Here is a 23,030-nt window from a genome sequence, read left to right as displayed (position 1 = left end):
TTTTATATATATATATATATATATATATATATATATATATATATATATATATATATATATATATATATATATATATATATATATATATATATATATATAATTTTTTTAATTGTATGTCAGTCAAGAAAAAAGTGTCAAGTAGGCATTTATTCAGTTTCAGTCTGTCATATCATCTTGATTTTTATAAATGAAATTATTTGTAATTGTCTATAACAGGGTTATAGACAATTAGGGTTAGGGACAGTTAGGGTTAGGGTCCATTTGGTTCCATTTGTACACTCTCAGAGTTACAGACATATAAGGGTCAATTTGGTTCCTAACTATTAATTTGGCTGGGGACCCCCTGGAACCCCCTCAAGGACCACTGGCCGGTCCCCGGACCACTGGTTGAAAACCCCTGGTCTATAATATAATCTTAAGCGGTAAAGTAAAAAGAACACGTGTTAATTGATTTCTATTTGCAATTATTGTACTTTCAAATAAATTATTTCTATGATTTAACATTATATGAATTGTATTTATTATTTATCATACGAGGTTGTAACAGAGAACAGAGTTGGTTGCATCCCCCGGAACTTTCGAGCGTGCAAAATTGTTCCCCATCTTTGTGGGGGATGATCTATGCAGTCACACTGGGACAAAAAACCTGGGAAAAATAGCAACCTTCTTTACCATTGTGTTGCATCTATTCCGTTAATATCTATTTAATTTGACAAATAGCCACGATCACAAGAACACAGGCTTAATCATCTCAAAGGAGAGACCGTCAACATACACGAGGTAAGAATAAGCGGCCAGGCAAAGCTTTGATGTTTGAACTTGGTGGTGTCTTGGCTAGCAGCGCATCTTTAGCTAGCTTGATGCATTAGCATCATAGACTGTTAAAAGATTAGCATCGGTGTGTAACTTAAAGCTAACTGTTAGCAGCGTTGCCAGATTTTTGCGAGAGAAATAAGCAGCCAGGTCTATGAAAACAAGCCCACAACAAGAAGCTACATTCAGAACTTTAATCTACAAGCTCACGACGCGTTGTGAGCTTTTAGATCTGTTATTTTCAAAAAACTCTTGAAATTAAATGTGGAATATTTTAATTTGTGAAACATTCTAACAGCACAAATGCTCCTTAGCACAAAACATATATTCATGTAAATATTTAAGAGCTACTGGTTTAAATTATTGTTTTTTTTTAAAGCCAAGCTTAAATAAGCAACTACATTTATGAAACAATCCCCCCCCCCCCAAAAAAAACGTAACCCGCAACCACCAATATTTACAAGCAACTTCACAGAAAAAGAAGCCCAAAGTCGCTTATAATAAGCCCGGACATGGCAACACTGATTAGCATTGGCGTGTTAGCTAGCGTTAGCCAACTGAGCCGCTTACTTGCGAACATTAGCATCTCTGCCAGGCAGCTAGGCTAGCCACACATAGCTAATCAAGCATCAATCCTCTGCAGCACACAGTGCTACTGCACAAGGATGGACAATGGACCGTTGCATGGTGCTGTTGTATGTTAGGCTTTAAGACCACAGTCGTTGTGTCGTCGAACCCGCAGCAGCTCGCTGGTTAGCAGCATACCTTTACCACAGGGTAAGTCTAGGAGTTATATAACGTTTACATTACAAAGCAGCAGAGGGATGTTAACAATAACAACAGTAGTAATTACAGGCTATACCTGCGCAGTTAGCTTCGCGTTACACTGGCTGACTGGTAGCAGTAAAGTAGTAAGTACGTCCTTATGGGTTACACAGAAGAAAGACCTGTGTTATTAACACCACGCTGCACATTGTGTTCAGAGACAGCTTGTTCAGATCTAATCGGAACAAAGTTTTACTCCGAGACTCAAAATTTGTATTGACTGTCGCTTCTCAAATGATTACTGAAATCAACAATGGTTCTGACCCTTTTTTTTCTTTCTTCAACGACCCTTAGGTTTGATATGTAATATGATATCCCCCATTTGATATGATGTTTTATCTCTGGGACCCCTACACTGTACAGTCAATCCTCATTGTTAATTACCTCAGAGAGGGTGTTCAAATAGAACCAAAGGGACCCAATACGTTACATAACTGTAAGGATCCATTTTATTCCTCACTATCAATTATTTAGCTAAGCTGGGAACCCACCCAAGGACCCCTGCCTGAGGGTCCCCGAACCCCACGTTGAGAAACGGTGACCTAACGTGTCTCCAAAAGCAGAGAGAACGGGTGTCTGAAGTATTAAGATCACACAGGTTAAGACTACTTTATTACTACAATGATAAAGTAGTCATGGTTTTGGTTTCCATGTAAAAAAAAGAAAACAACAACAATATCTTAAAGGTAGGGTAAGTGATATTTTTGGGTTAAAACAAAAAGTATTTTGTTAAAAGGTTAAAGCACTATATTCTGATAGTAATCATTGCTATAGAGTGTCTCTCCAGCTCTTTAATAAACAGAAAATACATTTTCCGGTAGGTGTCAAAATCTCAGCCAATCAGGAGAAAGTACCCATTTTTAAGCTTCATTTTTATAGTGTTCCAGTTCCAATTTTGTCAGCTCATTTCTTAGTGTCATCACTTCCAATTTCACTTGTTTAATCTATATCCTGATTGAGTTCTCCATCCTGATTGGATAAAATTGGAAATGAAACTGAAACTGAAATGAAAATGCATTTTCTGTCTTATAAAGAGCTGGAGAGACAAGGAGACTCCTTTTACTGAACAAACACTCTATAGCAATGAGTACTATCAGAATATAGAGCGAGCTATTTAACACTTATTTTAACCAAAGAAAAGAACTTACCCTACCTTTTAAATAACCTTTTCAGTGTTATCGTGACGTGAGTACATAGCTGACCTTGTATTGAACTGTACTTTCATGTGCTTCTTTCTGCAAATTTCAAATAAAGTATTCAATCAATCCTCTTCTACGTGTGCTCAGAGCTAATATCTTCAAATAATGTTCCACTTAAAATTAGGCTAGAATTGGACAGCCTTTCACAAGAAAGAGTAAACGAAACGTGTTATTTCCAATATTGTAACATGCAATTATTTTCTCCTTTGGTTTTCAGGGCTTCTGTTAAGGATGTGTAGGTAATACACTTAGAACCCCGCAGGACGCCATGTCTGAATCGGCATTTTCAGAAAGTGAGCGGGACAGTCTTGACAGTGACGTGGAGGACGATTTGACAAATGAAGAGGACGAGGAGGAGGACATGGAGGAGGAAGACGAGGATGGAGATGATGGAGACGATGAAGATGACACAGCTGGTGAGTGACTAAAATATTCTTGTTTACCCACCTCTAATGATGATGTTGACATTCATGAAGTTCTGATAATTGAAAATCTCGTAAAGCTGTAAGGTTAATGTGCTTGCTGTGGCCAATATAAAAAAAGAAAAGAAAAATAATGTTTAGTTGTTGTTTTTATTAAATATTTAAATGCAATTATAATTTTTAAAAGCCTATTTTAATTTGACATTAATCAAATCAAATCAAACTTTATTTATAAAGCACATTTAAAACAACAGAAGCTGACCAAAGTGCTGTACATGGTTGAGACAAACAAAGCAACAACGCATCAATAAGCGCCCATTGGCGCACAGACAAATACAGTGCATTATTAGGACACAATAGCAGCAGATCAAGGACAATTAAAAGCCAAAGAGAATTGATGATAATGAAAAATCCGTACAAAATATCACCTGTTGTATCCCTAAAAAACGACCCTGAAAAAACATATGGGTCGACTCCTACAAAAAAACTAGGAGCATAGAGGTGGAAGGGCATGCGACACAGGTCTCCAGCTGGAATCAAACCTTGAACCTGTGCAATGATGTGATTTAACGTGCAACATCTCTCTTGTCTCACTCTCTCAGAACGAGCTGAGGGTCCACAGGATAATGCAGAATCGGGTCAGGATGGAGGGGATTCTGCTTCAGCTACCTCCAGAGAGCCTTCCCCTGTGCCTCCTCCATCTCAGCCTGCATCCCGGCCCTCCTCCAGACCTGCTTCCCGTTCTCAGCCTCCATCCAACCCAACCAGCCCAGAGAACACGAGCAGCAGCAAGCCCCCTCCCAAAAAAACAAAGAAGCAGAAGTCCTCTAAATCATCCAAGTCCGCCAAGTCCGCCAAGTCATCCAAGTCATCCAAGTCCTCTAAATCATCCAAGTCTAAGGCCTCAAAAGGCTCCAAAACCTCCTCGCTATCGAAGCCTACACATATGAGGAAGAATATCAGGTACACGCACGCACACACACTGAGATCCTTCTGGCTGAAACACGTTAGGTGATTTTTTTTTTGCCTGATGTTATTGCCTTTTATCTTTATAGAAAGCTACTCAAAGAGCATCAGCTGGAGGCTGGGACCAAGGCTGCCCAACTGGAAGAGTTTGAAAGGCGGAAACGTCTGGAACAGCAGAAGAAAGAATCCTCTACACAAGCCCTACCTGTCACAGAGTCTCAAATAGGTAAAAAAAAAAGAAAACAAATCCAAAGGTCTCTGCACAATAAAAGACACCGTACATTTGCAGAAGCGAGGACAAAAATTTGAAAGGGGAAGTTCACCCAAAAAAATATATTTTAATATAACATTCCTTTACGGGGAATGAAGAAATCACTTAGTAAACGGGATTAACAGAAAAACTATTCAAAAAAAGCATATGAACTCCAAAACAACACTCATAGTGAAATCCAAACTATCTCGCTAATGCAAAAAGTTTTACCGTTCCAAAATATAGAAGAAGCAAATAAACGTTTAAACTACTTCTGGGCTAAATTGACTCGTTCACGAATCACGCACGTGCCTGGGCTGTTGCATGCGTGTGTCATGAGCTCCGGTTCAACCACACAGGCAGACACGCCCAGGCGCGTTCTTCGCTCGTGCACTTGCGATCGCACTATGAGTGTTATTTGGAGTTTATAAACAGATTTTGTTTATATAGTTTTGCTGTTGTTAATCACAGCGTCCATTGACTTAAATTCATCAAGGATTTTTTGAGGATTTGGGATTTCTTCATTCACTGTAAAGGAATGTTATACAAACAAAAAATTCTCCATGTATGTATTCATCACATCATGGGGTGAGTAAACGATAGAAATAGAAGTTTCAGGTGAACTTCCCTTTTATTATCTACAAACGTTTCAGCTTTCATCAGTGTGACACTAGTCACTTGTTCTTTCACCTCCACGATCATAAGGAATCTTTTAGTGTGCAGAGCCCCTAATTTCTTTGAACATCAATCAATTCATCACCCATGATTGTGTATGCTCTTTAACCCTAACCTCTTAGATGCACTATGTCTTCACAACTTCTCATGGCTCTTGTACTATTTTCTGTATGTCTCCTATCCTTTTGCACCTCTGTCAGTGGAAGCTCTGAGGGAGGCGTCTCAAGCAGTGCCTTCTCTCCTGAGCAAGCAGGATGTCATCTGTTTGGTTAGCAGTGGCGAGGACACTGACCAAGAGGAACCCCAGCTGCCTGCAAAATTCATCCGAGAAGGTATGATTGGATGACTATAATGTGAGCAACATAGAAGCTCAAAACGTCCCTGATTCAGATATGTGGTAAAATCTCCATTCCAGCACTGTATACAGTGGGCAGTAAGGCTGTCGACAAATTTTACTCCTATGGATAGGAAGCATCAACTGACCGTGAAAGGGTACTAATTTATCCAAAGAGCAAGAAAATAAATAGCCGCCTACACTACAATCAGCATCACGTTGTTTTGCACTGGATTTTATTCTTTCTGTAGGAGAATAGCGTTGTCAGTTCTCAGTTTGTTTCATCAAACAAACTAAATAATAACACATACACACTGATAACTAATGTCACGAAATTTAAGGAATCTCGCAGATGTTTTTGACGGAGCGTGACATGCTTCAGTAGGGACGGTGAGTCGCGTGATTTTCTACTGTAGTTTCCAACACAGAGTCATCGACAGACTTTTTGGAACACAGTTCTTATGACACAATGCCAAGATGAACCTATGATACTTTCAATAGAGAAAACACTTCCATGACCCAGGGGATAACGGAGTGATGTCAGGACTTGGTTACTTAGTTTATTGGCAATGACTAAATTGGGAGAGACGAAAGGAACGCATACTTCAGCACAGTGTTGCACATTTTTATTTAGTTTTAGTCAGTCTTTTGAATAAAATGTTTTATTTTATATATTTTAGTAATCTGAAAGGTTTTAGTTTTAGTCGACTAAATATAAGAGTTTAGTCGACTAAATCTACAGATGATTTTGTCGACTAAAATGTATTTTGGCAGGCCTTGATGCCGTCGTAATGCCTGATTTTACACTTGGTTGCATGCTGAAAATAGCCAATCTGCTATTTTCAGAGCGCAACACAACATAAAATGACGTGTCTTTTAGTTCTACTCGATCTCTTCTCCACTAGTCCCTCCCTAACATTTTAGTCTATTTTTTATTTGTTGACAAAATTGTCAGTATATTTAGTCTTAGTTTTAGTCATCATAGCTTAGTTTTTATTTATTTTTCTTCAGTGAAAAAAGGTAGTCAACGAACAGTTTTCGTCATAGTTTTAGTCGATAAAATCAGCACTGCTTCAGCATCAAAATCACCATTTTTAACCACTCTCTTAACATAATTTGTTTCATCCACTTTGATGCAGACGTGATTGAGCTCAGCTCCGGGGAGGAGGATGCCATGCATATTAGCAGCGAGTCGACCGACGAGGACGCCGAGAGCACCGCTGGCACAGAGGAGAGCAGCGGGGCGCACATCAACGACATTCAGAACCACCCCGATGCCCAGGGCAGAGTGCTGGTCAATTTGAATCACCCTGCAGAGGAGGAGGATATCTTCCTTGCTCCACAACTAGCCAGGGCTGTCAAACCTCACCAGGTATATACAGCGTATGCACTTTTACTTAAACACACACTCAATCACTCTCTGCACTGCTGCTCTCAATTATGTATTTGGGTCAGACTTTTTAAGACAGAACTGAAATGCAGAACCTGATAGTTGAGACATGATCACACAACAAACCCTCTCTCTCTGGCTCTTGTTTGTCTCTCTTATGCCCACACCTATTCATATTATATAATATTCAGTTTTCTTTCATTCCCTTCTCGCATATAGAGTCCAGAGTATTAATTTATTAATCTCCCTAATTTCTTAAGGTTGGGGGGATCCGGAGCTTTTATGCATATACACCTATTCATATTATATAATATTCTGTTTTCTTTCATTCCCTTTACATTCCAGAGTATTTGTGCATTAATTTGTTAATCTCCCTCATTTCTTAAGGTTGGGGGGATCCGGTTTCTGTATGATAACCTGATTGAATCTCTGGAACGGTATAAAACCAGTAGTGGATTTGGCTGCATCCTGGCTCACAGTATGGGATTGGGCAAAACCCTACAGGTCATCTCCTTTATAGACATCCTGCTGCAGCATACCGGGGCACACACTGTGCTGGCCATTGTCCCAGTGAGTTGTCTATGTGCCTGTAGTATGTGTGGAGTGAATGGTGTGCATTGCAACATGCTTCCATAGATGTTAACCCTTAATGTTTTAATGTATGTAAACATATGCAAATATGAAATACTGTGTAGGGGTGGAAAATAAAATACAGACAGATTTTGGTTGGTTATCAGAATATTGAGAAACCTTTGTTTTTAAGTCAGTATTGTTTTACAAAATAGGACTTTTATTTTATTCTAGTTGACAGTGACACATCTCTTCCATTTGTTTTTATTATCTATAAAAGTTAATGTAAGTAAAGTAATCGCAAATCTCAATAATCAGAATATAATCGAATCCTAGCCCTCGGAATCGAATCAAATCGTCAGGTAGCTAGCGATTTCCGCCCCTAATACTGTGATTTATTTTTCTCACTCCCCCATCCTAGGTAAACACTCTTCAGAACTGGATGTCAGAGTTCAACCTCTGGCTTCCTCCCCAAGAAGCCATTCCTCCCGACACGGACCCTGCAAGTTTCACAGGCCGCGCGTTCAAAGTTCACATCCTCAATGATGAGCACAAGTAGGCAGCTTAAAAGTTTGTGTGTATGTGCACATGCATTTGTGAATGTGCATGGATGTATGAAGGAGGAAAATGAGTGATCCATATTCCCTTCTGACATTTAATTTAGTGTACACATGATCAATTGTCATACTGGGTGTCTTGCAGATCAACAGTGGCCAGGGCTAAGGTGGTGGAGGACTGGTCCAGCGGTGGAGGGGTGCTGTTGATGGGCTACGAAATGTACCGTCTGTTGTCCATGAAGAAGAGCTTTGTCGTTTGCAGAAAGAGGAAGTCTAAGAAGCCTGTAGGTCCGGTTATCATTGACCTGGATGAAGAAGACAGACGAGAGGAGCTCATGAAAGGTCAATAAAGATGGCCATACAAAGGAAGCTTTGTTTGAAGAAAATCCAGTGCAAGATTAGCAGTTTTTCTTATGCCTCTGCAAAAGAAATGTGTACAGTCTGTGATTAGGTTAACCATAGTTAAAAATGGTGTACTGTATATAACTATTTCCTTTTTTTTTTAAAGGCATTGAGAAAGCCATTGCGCGACCTGGTCCAGATGTGGTGATTTGTGATGAGGGTCACCGCATTAAGAACTGCCACGCCAACACGTCACAGGCCCTAAAGAACATCCGTTCGCGGCGCAGGGTGGTTCTGACGGGCTACCCTCTTCAGAATAACCTCATTGAATACTGGTGTATGGTGGACTTTGTCAGACCAGACTTTCTAGGAACGCGCCAAGAGTTCAGCAACATGTTTGAGCGGCCCATCCTCAACGGGCAGTGTGTGGACAGTACGCCTCAAGATGTCCGCCTCATGCGCTACCGTAGCCATGTGCTGCACAGCCTACTTGAGGGCTTTGTTCAGAGGTGAGTACATTGTCATTTGGAAGAGGCTGCAAAGTCAACCATGACTTACTATGCAGTGTAGAGGACTTAACTGATCTCTGTTCTCTGTGGTCCTTTTGTGTTGTTCAGACGCGGTCATGATGTGCTGCGTGGCCAGCTTCCTTCTAAGGAAGAGCATGTGATGATGGTGCGGTTGTCCCCGATCCAAAGGGCACTCTACACTGAGTTCATGACCCGCTTCCGGGAGGCTGGAAACAGTGGCTGGCTTGGCCTCAACCCCCTCAAGGCCTTCTGTGTCTGCTGCAAGGTGATGCTGCTTTCTTCATTCATGTTGTTGTATGTCCAGAACCAGTACTTGGCTCTGGGTTCATAAGGCAGGCTAGTCAATCTTCCTGTGAGTCTTAGGAGTCGGTTTTGAGCTAATGCTGATTTGGCATTGTTTGAATAAGCGATGCATCTTATTTTCGGATCCCTCCAGATTTGGAACCACCCTGATGTGCTGTATGAAAGCCTGCAGAAGGAGAACCAGGCTAATGAGCAGGACTTGGACCTCGATGACATCGCTTCCAACGCCCGCCCTGCTACAGGCCTCAAGGGCAAAGCTGCTGATAGCAAGGCCATCACCGTGCCTCCACTCAACACCACTCAGGACAGAGCCAATCAAGTCATCACCTATGATTGGGTATGCCTTGTTATCTTTCTTATTAAGTTTGTGATGGAGTAATGCAATTACGTATTTTAAAAATGTACAGTTGACACTAATGCTTGTCCGATTGCCTGGGGTAAGAAAAAAAAAAAAAAAGCCAAAGGATTGAAGCAACCCTCTTTTGTTCGCTATTGACACAACATGCAATATACGTGCCGGTAACACAATCGAAGGTCCTCATGCTCTTTTCACAGAATGCCCTCTCTCTCTCTCCATCTCTGAGATGTAAGCATGCACCAGCTCACAATATGAGCGAACTAGAACAAAAAGTGATTAAGATTGAGGCATTTGCTCAATCTAACTATCCTGCCGCAAGCAACAGCAATCAGTAATGTCTGTCACCCCTCAATACTCGTTCGCTGTGTCTGAGGGAATGTTTGTGTCCCGACCGGCTGTGTGTGTGGATGTAAGCGCACGCAGTGGAGATATTCCTCTCCTTGCCCGAGTTGTTTACACTTAGTAGTTAATTTGATTGGTTCAGGCTGGTCTCGATATGACAGGCCATGCTACATTTCAGGACAGGCTAGTGTGTTTAATAAAACTTGTTGTTTTTTCCACCTATTTTGCCTATTGACTGTGGCACTCATGTGTTACACTGGTAATGGTGATCTATTGATTTTTGTTGAGTCAGATAATTGCTGGCAAGGGTAATATAACATGAGAACTGTAATTTCACCCTTCCCCAAAAGTAAGTATTGTACTGGACTCGGATGATGTTGTTTTTTCTTTCCATTTGTTCATGTGATAAAAGTGTGATTTAGAGATAAATGGGTTCTATAAAAGTTCAGCATCGCTTTAAAGCGTAAAGCCTCACTTGTACATGAAGTAAGTACACAAGCAGGCTTTGCAGAAGGATTTGACAGAAGGCAGAAGGTTTTGATCACATTGCTTGCTACTGTCGTGGAATTCTGGATCAATCAGCAATCGATAAGGCACATAAGAGTCGAGACAATATTATAGTTGGAGGTGGTTATGCTTTATGTACATGATATCATGGTCAGAAGTACATTAACACTCATGTCAGTGGTACGGTAGTTCTGCCTCGAGCACAGGGCAGAGATCATAGTTATACTGTAGCTGCCTGAAGGACGATCTGAACCATAACAAGATAGGCTGTACCAAAACAATAGCTATTAGGCCTAGTGGAGACATCTAGGCTCTTACAAGCTGTCAAATATCATAATGTATTGTAGAAGTATTATAAGGGATGGTATAATATAAAGTTTAGATATAAGCAGCTATATAGCTTATTCCTCACTAGAAAGCAGGCTGCCTAGCAAGTGCTAAAGGCTACGCTGTGATACTAATAAAAAGCAGTGATAGAAATCACCATCAGCTGGGTTAATAACTGCATTATAACCCCTGACAATTGTGAGTTATGTCTTTTTTTTTTTGCTGAAACCATAGACAATTATGGAATACTGCATGCAATCCCTTAACCCTTGGGTTTACTATTGGTACTCAAAAATTGTTGGGAAACTTTCACTTAACTCTGCCATATTTGGAGAGTTACCTACATAATAACTTTCAGTCATACATACTGTATGACAGCATGTCCCACTCCCACACTCATATTGAATGGGGAAGGTTGTGACAATTTGACATTGACAATGTGGTCAGATGGAATATATTTCAGCAATTGCTATGCAAAGTCATGTGTGTCTTGACTGGTCAAGGTGTCCCCAGAACACTTATTAAGTCCTCTCATTGTGATCACTGAGTATTCAGCAAATAAGACATTCAAATATTGACTCTGCCATTGTGTTCATTTCACCTACACAGGCCTATGGGGGAGATGCCAAGAAACATTCTTGGTATCTCCCCATAGGCCTGTGTCTAATTCAGCATCTATTTTTCCCATTGATCTATCACAGGCAAAGGGCATAATGCTAAACTACCAGCCAGGACTTTTGCAGAACTCTGCCAAGATGGTTCTGCTCTTCCATTTGATTGAGGAGAGTGTTAAGAGACGAGACAAAGTTTTGGTTTTCAGGTTAGTCCCGTATACAATCCAACATTAAGTGAATAGTTTATTAGAAATAGATGAATTAGCGGTGATAGTAATGTATTCATCTAAAAATGGAAAATGTCTGTATTATTACCTGGTTTGGACAGATAGTTGGGGCCAATTAATCTTTACATTTAAAACAATGCTATAATTTAAAACACTGATTGTAAAAAATATATATATATATATATATTCTTTTTCAATATCTCTTCCGCACAAATATCCAGACCCAACTTCTTCTATGACCTTTATATAAATGCTTTGCTTATTTGAGCTTGTTAAACCACCCTGTATGTAATACCTGTCATTTCTCCTGTTTGCCCATTAGCCAAAGCTTGTCCACACTGTCAGTCATTGAAGAGTTCTTATCTAAAAGGCCCATGCCTCCAGGCATCGCTCCCCCAGACGCCCACAATCAGACCTGGGTCCGCAATCTCAACTACTACAGTGAGTCATCCAGCCTCGGCTCTGTTCCCATAGCAACTACTTAATCACAATGTGGGCTTTAATTTGCCATGGAAAACTCTTGAATGTGAATGTGTGCATATTATTTCATTGGCGCGTTTGGCTGGGATTTTACCACGGATGTCCTGTCCGCCTCTATGTAATTTGTTCTGTGTATAGAGCAGAGATTCATTATTGTCTATTATGAATTCTTCTTTAAAAACCCACATAGAACAAGTCTAACGATTGAGGAGGACAAATGTACTAACCTCTAAATAATTACATATGTGCCTGCGTTGGTGTGGATTTAAAATCCATCCACCCATTCACTCACACCAGAAAGAAACTCCATAGTTTTCAGCTTCCTAGTGTGCTTGGATGCTCTGGGATTCAGTAACGATGTCCTGCATAACATTCCTCATTTCTACTATCCACAATACAGGATTGGATGGGGGTACGTCTGCCTCAGAGAGAGAGAGACTGATCAACCAGTTCAATGACACAGAGAACACCAACACATGGCTCTTCCTTCTGTCCACCAGGTAGCTGTTCTATGCTTAATTTATGCTCTGCATCGCATCCGCGACGCATTGTGAGCTTTTCGATCTGCTATTTGTTTGGCAGCAACACCGTTGTACGGCAGAGCCTAAATCTGGCACACTTCCCCACTGGAATGTCCACTGATATTTAATGAATTGTTGTGATTGTCCACACAGAGCGGGCTGCTTAGGGGTTAATCTGATTGGGGCCAACCGTGTGGTGGTGTTCGATGCGTCCTGGAACCCTTGCCACGATGCTCAGGCAGTGTGTCGAGTGTACCGTTATGGTCAGAGGAAAGCCTGCCACATTTACCGCCTCGTCTGTGATTTCACCCTGGAGAAGAAGATCTATGACAGACAGGTCTCCAAACAGGGCATGTCCGGTAAGAGATAATGTCTCAAAAATACTACACATTATCTGCATCCAAAGGTGCCTGAGGAAGAGCTCTTAGCCTTAGATGTGCCACGCCACCTGTGTGTAGACTGCATCTTGAGCCTATTCATTGTGTTCTTTTCTTTTAATGGAGTTTTCATTAGTTTGCTATTTAAGAAAAAAATCACACCCTGTGTGAAGGTAGCGGCGCCTTTGATACATTTTGTCATCGATATGTGTTTATAATGTGTTTATAGCCATGTGTCACGTGAAGCTTGACCAATCACTTTGTTGACGTGTCTGACCAATCAGAACGTTGACGTGTCTGACCAATCAGAACGTTGACGGGTCTGACCAATCAGAACGTTGACGGGTCTGACCAATCAGAACGTTGACGGTGAACACGGACAAAGTCAGGTATAGAGCAGGATCCGCTCTATACCTAAAGGTATAGAGCGGCTAGCGCCGCTAAAAAAAATCACACCCTGTGTGAAGGTAGCGGCGCCTTTGATACATTTTGACATCGATATGTGTTGTTGACGGGTCTGACCAATCAGAACGTTGACGGTAAACACGGACAAAGTCAGGTATAGAGCAGGATCCGCTCTATATCTTTAGGTATAGAGCGGATCCTTTTTAGCGCCGCTAAAAAGGAAGGAAAAGTTTTAGCGGTTTCGGCCGATGTGGCCTTCGTCAGGTGTGCGGGCCCTTTCCTTTTTTTCACAGTTTATTTAGTTTGATCCAGCATTCGTCGAAATGTTTGGATGTGCGCGCACCTCTTAACCGCTATAGACTGTAACATTGGACTTGTGTATTCAAGTACCTTTTGCTTTTCTAAATCAAACAGACAAAGTCTAAAAGGCCCACTAGAGGCCCCTAGAGGCCATGCTGCACCCATCCATCATCCTCAACCCATTAAGACCTGAGGCCGATTCTAAAAATGTTTTCTAAATCCTAACATTTTGAAAAAAATATTAAAAATATTTTTTCACAATTTTTCTAAAAATAGCAGATATACAAGCTCATGGCGCGGCACTCGGTGCCGCGCCATGAGCTTGATATTTTTGAATAGCCAGAGAAATCTTAAGTGACACAGATGCGTTCCAGGTCTTAATGGGTTAAAGCCCTGTGTTCCTGCTAGTGGGCAAAAAAAACAAAAAGGGTTCCTCAGTTAAACTCTGCAATTGCGTATATTCAGTTCACTCTTTAAATCTTGTGTGGTGTTCTATTCAGACCGTGTGGTGGATGACCTGAACCCGGTGCTGAACTTCACCCGTAAGGAAGTGGAGTCACTGCTGCACTTTGTTGAGGAGGAGCCTAACCTGACCAAAAAGTCTTTGGAACCAAAAGAAGACCTGGAGACAGTCATCAGTCAAGCTTGTCTGCTCTATCCACACCTCATCACCAAGGTACAGCACACACGCCTAGCTGTTGGTCTGGCTTTAAACTTATAATCAGCACAGATTCAACTTAATGGTTTCTGAGCTTCAAAATGTGTGCAACGTCTCCCCCAGGCCATCACTGTAATTGTCTCCGCCAGGAGACTATGTTTTCACTTTTCGTCCCCCCCCCCTTGGCCTAGCTAACATTGGTCAAGCCTCACGTGACAATACGTTGACAGAGTGTGCTCTGATTGGCTAGTGAGACGCATAACGTATAGCGGCCTATAAATAGATGTGTCACTTTGAAAGAGACTTGGTCTCTTTCAAAGTGAGGTAAGACAGGAATAATCACGAAATGGCTGAGAAATGGCGGAGTAACACTTAAGACAGGATTAATCAAGTAACACTTCAGGAACAGTACTGGCGGAGACCTGTGCTCCGAGGAGCACATTTTCTAGTTAAGTATGTTTTTGAATACGGGTTTGAAAAGAGGAAATGTCAGCAAGTGATTTATTTCACCTTCATGAAATTTGAACCCAGAACATTTTAGCCTTGTGTTTACAACCCAGCCTAGGGGAAACCATGGCACAACATGAGTAAGTTGGGCCCTCTTTCCTGCTCCCAAGAACCACTAGCAACAAAGTGTTTTCAGCCTTTTTAAGGGTTTATTAACACATTGGCTGCCAGCTTTTTTAATTTTTCCCTACAGTAGGCTGCCAGACTTTTTCAATGAGAAAAAAAAGCACTTAGGAGCCGAGACATAATTTTTAAGTTTTAAGATACAAGGAAGTGTCTGGGAGTCTAAATCTTCGGTAAATCATATCTCCTTGGTCTTTGGTTTTTTTTTTTAAATAAAAAAATAAAAAATAAAAAACTTTTATTTTGAAAACATTTTTTTTTTGAAAGAACGCAGATCTGCGTCCTTGGCAGCCAACGGGCTTTTGCGCAAATGAACGCAGATCTGCGTTCTTGGCAGCCAATGTGTTAAAACCCTGAAACTTCAGGGTGGGCTAACAGCGAAATAATAAAACAATAAATAATTAAACATGAGCAACCTAGACTTACAGTACCTAATAATAAAATCAAAGGAACCAAAAAAATAATCACTAACCTAACACCTTATCAAAAAGCATAATGATTATAATGCAGAAACCTGACATTGTCCCATCTTGGAACAAGCATTTGGGCAACAGTGGCAACGAAAAAACTCCCCCTTAACTGGAAGAAATGTCAAGCGGACCCAGGCCAAATATTGCTGGGTGTATGTAAATTAAAAAGTATCTTTATTAGTTTAATTCAATTTCTCGACTACTGCAAGATACTGCTCCACGATGTCAAATGCTTCAGGAGTGGAGGTCGCCTGGAGGGCCTGTTACCTCCGGAGGGTCCCCCTGGGGGGAGTGTAGGAGTATAGCAGCGCTAGTAGGGTGCACCTCAGACGGGTAAATGGGGGAGCATGAGGTGTGCTTCTCAAACTCCCTTTTACCTGCCTGAGGTGCACTCTAGCCCTGCTCCTACATTACTCCATTACCCCTGGGGAGACCCTCCGGAGGTACCAGGCCCGCCCTCCAGGCGACCTTGACTCCTGAGGAGTTTGATCTTGTGGAGCAGTATCTCGTAGGATTCAAGAAACTGAAATAAACTAATAAAGCTTCTTTAAATGCACCCACCCACCAATAATTATTTTCACACAAAAAAATCGTATGTGACGAGCTGGAAAAGTGTGTGTGTGGGCCAAGGAGTGGTTTTGGTGTAAAACAAATGATTGCAATGGATTCGAAATCATGAAAAACGCCTAGTATGACGCCTCACAAGCTACCAGAATTTAACATTTTCATTTTTTCCGGGATAAGGTGCGACTATTCTAACATTCAGCAGCTGTCACAGGTTCCCTTAGGGGAGTTGATTTTCAACTTTTTGAAATGTGTTTCTAGACACCTTTACAAACACATTTGTCAAGAAACTTCTCTGTAAAGAATTTGTTCCCAGATTAGCCATCTATCTGATATTATGACCTCGGGATCGTAACACCTTGTCATCTGGTCATGTTGAATCTACCTAGGCGCCTCTCGATCCCACTGGGCTATGTTGTGACAAAGTAATTAATTCATCATTATTCAATTCACAGCAACCTTTCCATCACGAGTCTCTGCTGGTGGACCGGAAGGAGTCAAAGCTGACCAAAGCAGAGAAGAGAGCTGCCAAGAAGAGCTACGAAGACGAGAAGCGTGCCTCCGTGCCCTACTCTCGTCCGTCCTACGCCCACTATTACCCAACCAGTGACCAGACTCTGGGCAATATACCAGCATTTAGCCAGCGCAACTGGTGGGTTTCAAAGCTTTCATAAATAATTTTAACAACTCTAAACCACTCTTGTGTGTAGCCCGATTTATTTATTTATGTTAGTTATTTTTTCAAGCTTTTCTTGCCTTCATTGAATTTCTAAACTAGCTGAGGTGAAGCCAAAAGGTGACATGAAGAACTGCAGATTACTGTTCAGAGAGAATCGTGGCTAGCTGTGTAATTAATCCATATTGAGCAACTGTATGACCTATTTATTTATCACCTAGAACGTTATCTCAGCTACAAACTGTTTTTGGCGATACACGTGTAGTAGGTATCAAGTCCACACAGCACTAGTGTTAGCATTAGCTTAATTAACGATAGTATTGTTTAGCTTTAACTTTGGAACCAACCACACAGGGTTGGATGTCGCTATGCCAACCAACTACATTGCGGGATCCTTTCTGCAGTGGAAAGTTGAGGCGAGTTCCGTTGGTACCATGCAGTGGAAAAGTGACACAAGGCAACACCTTGGTATACTTACTATATCTTTTATGTTACAGGCGTCCCATAGCACGGCCAGATGACAAGCCGGTGGCAAGCGTCCGGCCAATTCAGTCCACCCCGATCCCCATGATGCCTCGTCAGGTGGGGATGGCTGGCTCCAGCTCTGGTGGCAGCTTTCCTGTTAACTATCTACAGAAGGCTGGGGTTTATGTGCAGAGGATTGTCACCACAACTGGTAAACATTACTGTGCTTCTCTTACCGATCAAACTATTTTCAGTACCAGACACACCACCAGTGGTCAAAATAGGTGAAAATAGCCGATCTATAAGCTCGCAACACGTCAGATGACTTGATGAGCTTGTAGGTCTGCTCTTTTCTGCGAACGTTTACACGGATACTGGGGTTGAAGTGGTTAAGATATTTAAGCTACCAATGCCATCCAAGCATTCGACAAAACGCCATAATTTTGTCTTTAAAGCAGCATTGTGCCGTACAATACATAGCCCTTACCGTTAAACAATAGTAAACTTAATTTATAAAGCGCTTTTCAAAAACATTGTTTACAAAGTGCTTTACAGTGCCAAGATAAAAAACATCCATGGGGATAAACAACAATTTAAAATTTATGGATAAAATAAAACCAAAGGGTACTCAAATCTAAGGAAAGGCCTTGGTAAACAAGGGGAATTACCCCTCCCCCTCCACTGCTGCACCTCCCCCCAGCTCCCCATCACATCTATCAAAACGCTTCACAAGCACCAGCACAAGCAGCTTAGCAACTACCAGAAGGCTGTTTTTATTATCATGTCAAATAGCCCATTAAGACCTGAAGCCGATTCTACAAATGTCTTTTGTATTTTTTTTTAAATCATCGGTTCGCACATTGTTCATAATTGTCAAGGACCCCCAAAATTATATATATTTTTGTCCGGACCCCCATCTCAAAATATTTAGTTCCAGGGACCCCCAGAAGCAAATATTCAAGTTAAAAATGTTTGAAGATTTGCTCAGATTGTCAAGATTTTTCAAAAAAAGCAGATCTACAAGCTCGTAGTGCTATGAGCTTGTAGATCTGCTATTTTTGAATAGCCAAAGTGTAAAATAATGCTTTTTAGCTCAAATAAAAAAAAATACACAGATGCGTTCCAGGTCTTAATGGGATAAAGAGGTAGGCAGTTTAAATGTTTCTGGCAATTACATTTCTTTTTGTTTTTGTTTCAATCCACAGACATTGTAATTCCAGGCGCTAACAGCACAACAGATGTACAAGCTCGAATTGGTGCTGGAGAGAGCATCCATGTCATCAAAGGGTCTAAAGGTAACATCAACAACATAGTATGGACTCGGTTTGCAAACCGTTCCTCCCGTCATCAATTTGCCTCCATCATGACTTTCTGTTCTCTCCGACACAGGTACCTACATTAGGACGAATGATGGCAGGATCTTCGCTATCCGTTCTGGAAAGATCACTAGACCGCCAATGGGAGATTCTGCTATGTCACGAGGTATACAAGGCTTGTATAATGCCACTAACACGAGGGCTTTATGATGATCTGTGACATATTTGTGAATGATAATTCAGGATTATGATAGCTAAAGTCACATAACCTTTTAAAAATAACTACATCATTACACAATGTGTAGGCCTGTCACAATTATTACGGTACATAATTGTCTAAATCACAATTATTTGAGATAATCGCAATTATTTTAGCAAAATCGTCATAATTGTTTCCATGTTGAAAAAATGTCACTCATTTTCAAATATATATAAAAAAGAGAAATAGCAGATCTACAAGTTTACAACGCGTCACTTTGTGATGTGTTTGTAGATACGCTATTTCTGCTTTTTTTTAATAAAATTAAATATGTCAATAATTGATTTGTATATATTTTTTGCTTTAATCATATGTTCAATACCTAACACAATTAAATAATTAATCTCAATTATTTGAGTGACAATTAATCGTCAACTTAAATTTGTAATCGTGACAGCCCTAGTAATGTGACTGTATTTTAATTTACGGTACATGTATTATGTACATTATTACCACCTCTGGCTCTTACCATCCCTTTTGCCAGTCACGAGGTAATCTGAAAGTTTCCTGTGGAATTAATGTGATGGCATTTTTCACTTTCTTCAGACTTGCAGGGTTCCCAAATCCGCTCGGTCAGGAATGGCGGCTGCTCATCGCCTGAGGATCAGCGACAGCACACCCCAGACGGTGAGCCCCGTCCCTCCACCCCTGACAGCCCCGAGCTTCTCAGAGAGCTCAGCCGCTACACAGAGAATTCCAACGCTGCGGTTGGAAATGAACTGCCGTCTCCATCAGAGATGTCTGCTGCGCTGGCAGGGGACGGAGACGGCTCGCTGCACAGTCGGACTGGAGACCTTGACAGGCACCTCGATGATGATGATGATACTGATGACGATGATGACAACGACCTCCTCGGTTCCGCTTTAGAAGTGCGCAGCGGCAAACGTAAGAGGAGTACTGCAAGCCGCGGCAAAAAGCAGATGGGAACTAAACGTGCCTCTGCTGCATCCCGTTTCCCAGGTCTATCCCATGGCAGTGGGCTCGGTTTTCCACCCGCGGGCCTGAACTCGTCATCACTGGGAAACGTAGGAGGAAACACAAGATCCACTGCTTCCACGCATCAGAAGTGGGTGACTCAGAGTCACCCGCTTCTGATGGGTGGAAGCAGTGGAACACCAGGACAGTCACTGGGTGATCTGCAGAACATGTTCCCTTCTGCAGGGACAGACGCTCTGAGCCATTCATCCACTGGGAACGGATACCTCCCTGCCTGTTCCTCCTCGTCATCGTCTATGTCTTCTGTTTTCTCCTCCACCGCCTCCATGCCAACTGTCCCCTCAGCGTCCACCTCCTCTTCCCTGGCTTCGGGCTCATTGCCGCCCTATTTGATGAACCCCAACATGGCCGGTCTGCTGTCCTCAGGCTTCCCCCTCAACTACAGTCAGTCCCTGCTGTCTGAGCCCAGAATGTACCCCAATTCTCTCCTGTCTGGGGCGGGGGCGTTCCCCACGACCAGCCCCAGCTCTACTGCGTCCAGCTTTCTCTCCCATTTTAACAATCCCACCTCTAGTCTTTTGGGGGCAGCTCTGAGCCAACCGGACACACATCTGACTATAGACAATGGCGGCAGTAGCTCCGACGACGACGTCATAGAAGTGACAGGGCAGTAGCCAGAGACAACAGAGTTCTACAGAGTTCCCATTACACGTGGTAAACCCTCCATTAGAAATGGGAACCCCCCTCGATTAGGAATGGGAATTACTGCGCGTTTACATAACACGAATATGTGAAAATTGGAGGACACTTAAATTAGAGGCTGAGCTAAAGTTGATCCATTTACCTCCAACAGGGTTCCGGTTCCTAAATATGGAAATAATTGAGTTTGTTAATACACATCAGAAAAGTCATACCTTTTTAAAAATATATGATTTGTTTTTCATTTGGGCAATTGTTAATTGCCAAGCTTTCGGTGATTTATGAAAATCCCAAATTGTACTTGTATTTAATTGAACTCCTATGTTTTTAGCATTCCCTTTTACCTATGACTTGCCTTTTTTCTGATCATTTCTTAGAACTATTTGTTATTTTTCCTAATTTTGTTATATTGAAAGTGTACAAGCACATTTTACTACGTAGCAGTAGAACAGTAAGTGCTGTCAACTGAGAAGAGAGAATACAATGCTGAGGAAAAACAAAACGAATACAATACAATTAGTATCTGTATATCCCAGTGATGGATATACAGATACGGTAGAAACAAATAGGCTCATACACCTAGAGAAATTGTCGGTTACAACTTTTATGGCATATTTTTTATAGTCTTGTCATTTAAACAGTTTACTGTTTGTCATTTGGCTAAATGGTGGAAATTCACTGAAATTCCCATTCCTAATGATCTCAAATCCAGACACCATGTTATATAGATGGACTCTTAAATGTCCATAACACCATCCATACATGTCTATTCATAGCTTTGGCCATATATAAACATAGACCATTTCCCCATTAATGACTTTCACATTTGTTAACATTTTCTCAAAAGTCGTTAAAATCTTACCGAACTTACCTGTATAATTGAAATGAATCAATGTTGGCTAAACATCACATTTTCACATTGACATTTCAGTTTCATTCGTAAATCAATCTTTTCTCCTGGGACTATTTTTGGGTAGACTTGTTAAATCAAGCCGCGGTTTAAATGCATTCAAGCGCAACAATACCGTAACTTTGACAACAATAAAGATGCAATAAAGTCAATTTTGGATCACTAAAAGTTTCCAGTTTCAACTCTGCAAGTTGATTTTCATATCACACTAAAATGTATGGAATCCAATGACTTACTTTAAAAACAAATACAAAGTATCCTTGGGAAAATCGTCAGCAGTAATCAAGTATACCAGTAGTTGTAGTCAATGGGCTAAAGATGCCAGACCACTAGTATGATCCTTTTATAAGTCCTATTCGTCCCTAGCAACAGACACCATAGGATCAGATTTTTGCTGACATTTAGTTGAATCTTTCATGGTGCTTTCCAAGCACAGCCTCTTTCATTATATTTCTAAGCAAGACTTGGATAAGACTTCTGAGCTCGGAACAATTTTATCAAAAATATTTGTCAGATTTCCTCATTAATACTGTATATCTGTGTGAAATTAATTGAGACAACTCACAACTCACTGTTAAAAATGGTAGCTCCACTGATTTGAATTGTGTCACTTCCCCCTTCTGGTAGAGAAGACTGGAAAAATGTTGGTGGTAATTGAAGATGTCAATAGAAAGCAGCTTATGAAATCATGGTTAGAGTAATTGACATGACAATGCATTGAGAAGAAACCCTTTGAGACTAACTAGATTGTTTGCTTTCAGAGAGGTTATTGTAGTGTCTAGTTATTTGGTTGACATTGTAGCATCCCAGGTTGGAAAAAGGACACCAATGATCTGGATCTTTTTTTTATATTATACTGTACCTGAAAATGATGATATTTTGTAAATAGTGGTCATTATTGTTGTTTATATTGCAAGTCCAGACTGCAGTGTGCAGAATTTGGTTCAAGGGAAGAAGTGGTTTTGGGATGATTGTTAATTATTATTACAAACATGATAACCATGAATTATTTTACCTTATCAGAGTCCTTAACTAAAATGAATGTAATTTCATGTTAGCCTTTTATAACACAGGGGCTGCTACATGGATTTGGACTATGCTCTTTCATTTTTAGCCTTAAATGACACAAAGGGGTCTTGAGACTCTGGGCCCTATTTTGCGCGTCTTAAGTACCACGACTTATAACTTAACTTAAGACCTGGAGGTGTGGCCAATGCTGTTTGGCCACTCAAAATAGAGAAACAAATGGCATTAAGTTGATTCATAAGACCTGATACTTAAGACGTGCAAAATAGGGCCTGTGGTATTTATGACGGTACACGTTTTCATACGTTGGAAGAAAGTTCTGATTATTGAGACAGTTGGTGTTACACTCAAAGCGCAAGTTTATAGTAGAGTCAGCATTGTGACTTAAAGGCACCAACATCAAAATCCAAAGTGGCTACAACAATGATTTGGTGTTGATAGTTCATTATATTTTTTGCCTTTTTTCTTTTTGTTACTGAAGTTGCCCACTATCTATGGATAGGTTGCTTCTCAGTCTACCTACTTGCATTGACTGTTACATTTTACTTGTCATTTTAAAAACACTTTCACTAACTTGTTGAGGATAAATATTTCCCAAACTGTGGAAGCTGTCGTATTGTGCAGCTTATCTCCGTACATCTGAAGCGTACCATATGTAGCCAGTCTAGCCACTTATCACAAATCCACAACCATGAATATTCAACCACAAAGAACTGTGGCAGAAGGTTTTTTGATGGCCTTACAATTTGATGTGTGAGGTAGCTTTTCATAAAAGTGTCTCTAAAAG

At 41.0% G+C, this 23,030-nt stretch overlaps 1 protein-coding gene across 1 annotated transcript; it reads left to right on the top strand.

Annotated features, from left to right (window-relative positions):
• The first annotated feature begins 627 nt into the window (after positions 1 to 627).
• Positions 628 to 22,788, top strand: rad54l2 (RAD54 like 2). The gene is made up of 22 exons (XM_084062323.1): positions 628 to 780; positions 3,055 to 3,253; positions 3,862 to 4,222; positions 4,315 to 4,451; positions 5,351 to 5,482; positions 6,624 to 6,856; positions 7,262 to 7,444; positions 7,866 to 7,999; positions 8,147 to 8,343; positions 8,510 to 8,852; positions 8,961 to 9,138; positions 9,310 to 9,513; positions 11,412 to 11,530; positions 11,874 to 11,992; positions 12,432 to 12,531; positions 12,706 to 12,911; positions 14,135 to 14,310; positions 16,412 to 16,608; positions 17,130 to 17,308; positions 18,303 to 18,392; positions 18,487 to 18,579; positions 19,219 to 22,788. Exons 2-22 carry the CDS (start codon positions 3,106 to 3,108, stop codon positions 20,280 to 20,282), a joined length of 4,593 nt encoding a protein of 1,530 aa, XP_083918449.1. The 5' UTR covers positions 628 to 780; positions 3,055 to 3,105; the 3' UTR covers positions 20,283 to 22,788.
• Positions 22,789 to 23,030: the final 242 nt, after the last annotated feature.

Source organism: Gymnoscopelus microlampas, assembly GCF_963454915.1.
Source record: "Gymnoscopelus microlampas genome assembly, chromosome: 7".
NCBI lineage: Eukaryota > Metazoa > Chordata > Actinopteri > Myctophiformes > Myctophidae > Gymnoscopelus > Gymnoscopelus microlampas.
This window is presented reverse-complemented; position numbering and strand designations above follow the sequence as displayed.

Coding starts and splice junctions, on each gene's coding strand:
- rad54l2 (XM_084062323.1), top strand. CDS start 3,106: ATGTCTGAATCGGCATTTTCAGAAAGTGAGCGGGACAGTCTTGACAGT. Junction 4,223..4,314: donor CATATGAGGAAGAATATCAG/GTACACGCACGC, acceptor TTATCTTTATAG/AAAGCTACTCAAAGAGCATC. Junction 8,344..8,509: donor ACGAGAGGAGCTCATGAAAG/GTCAATAAAGAT, acceptor TTTTTTTTAAAG/GCATTGAGAAAGCCATTGCG.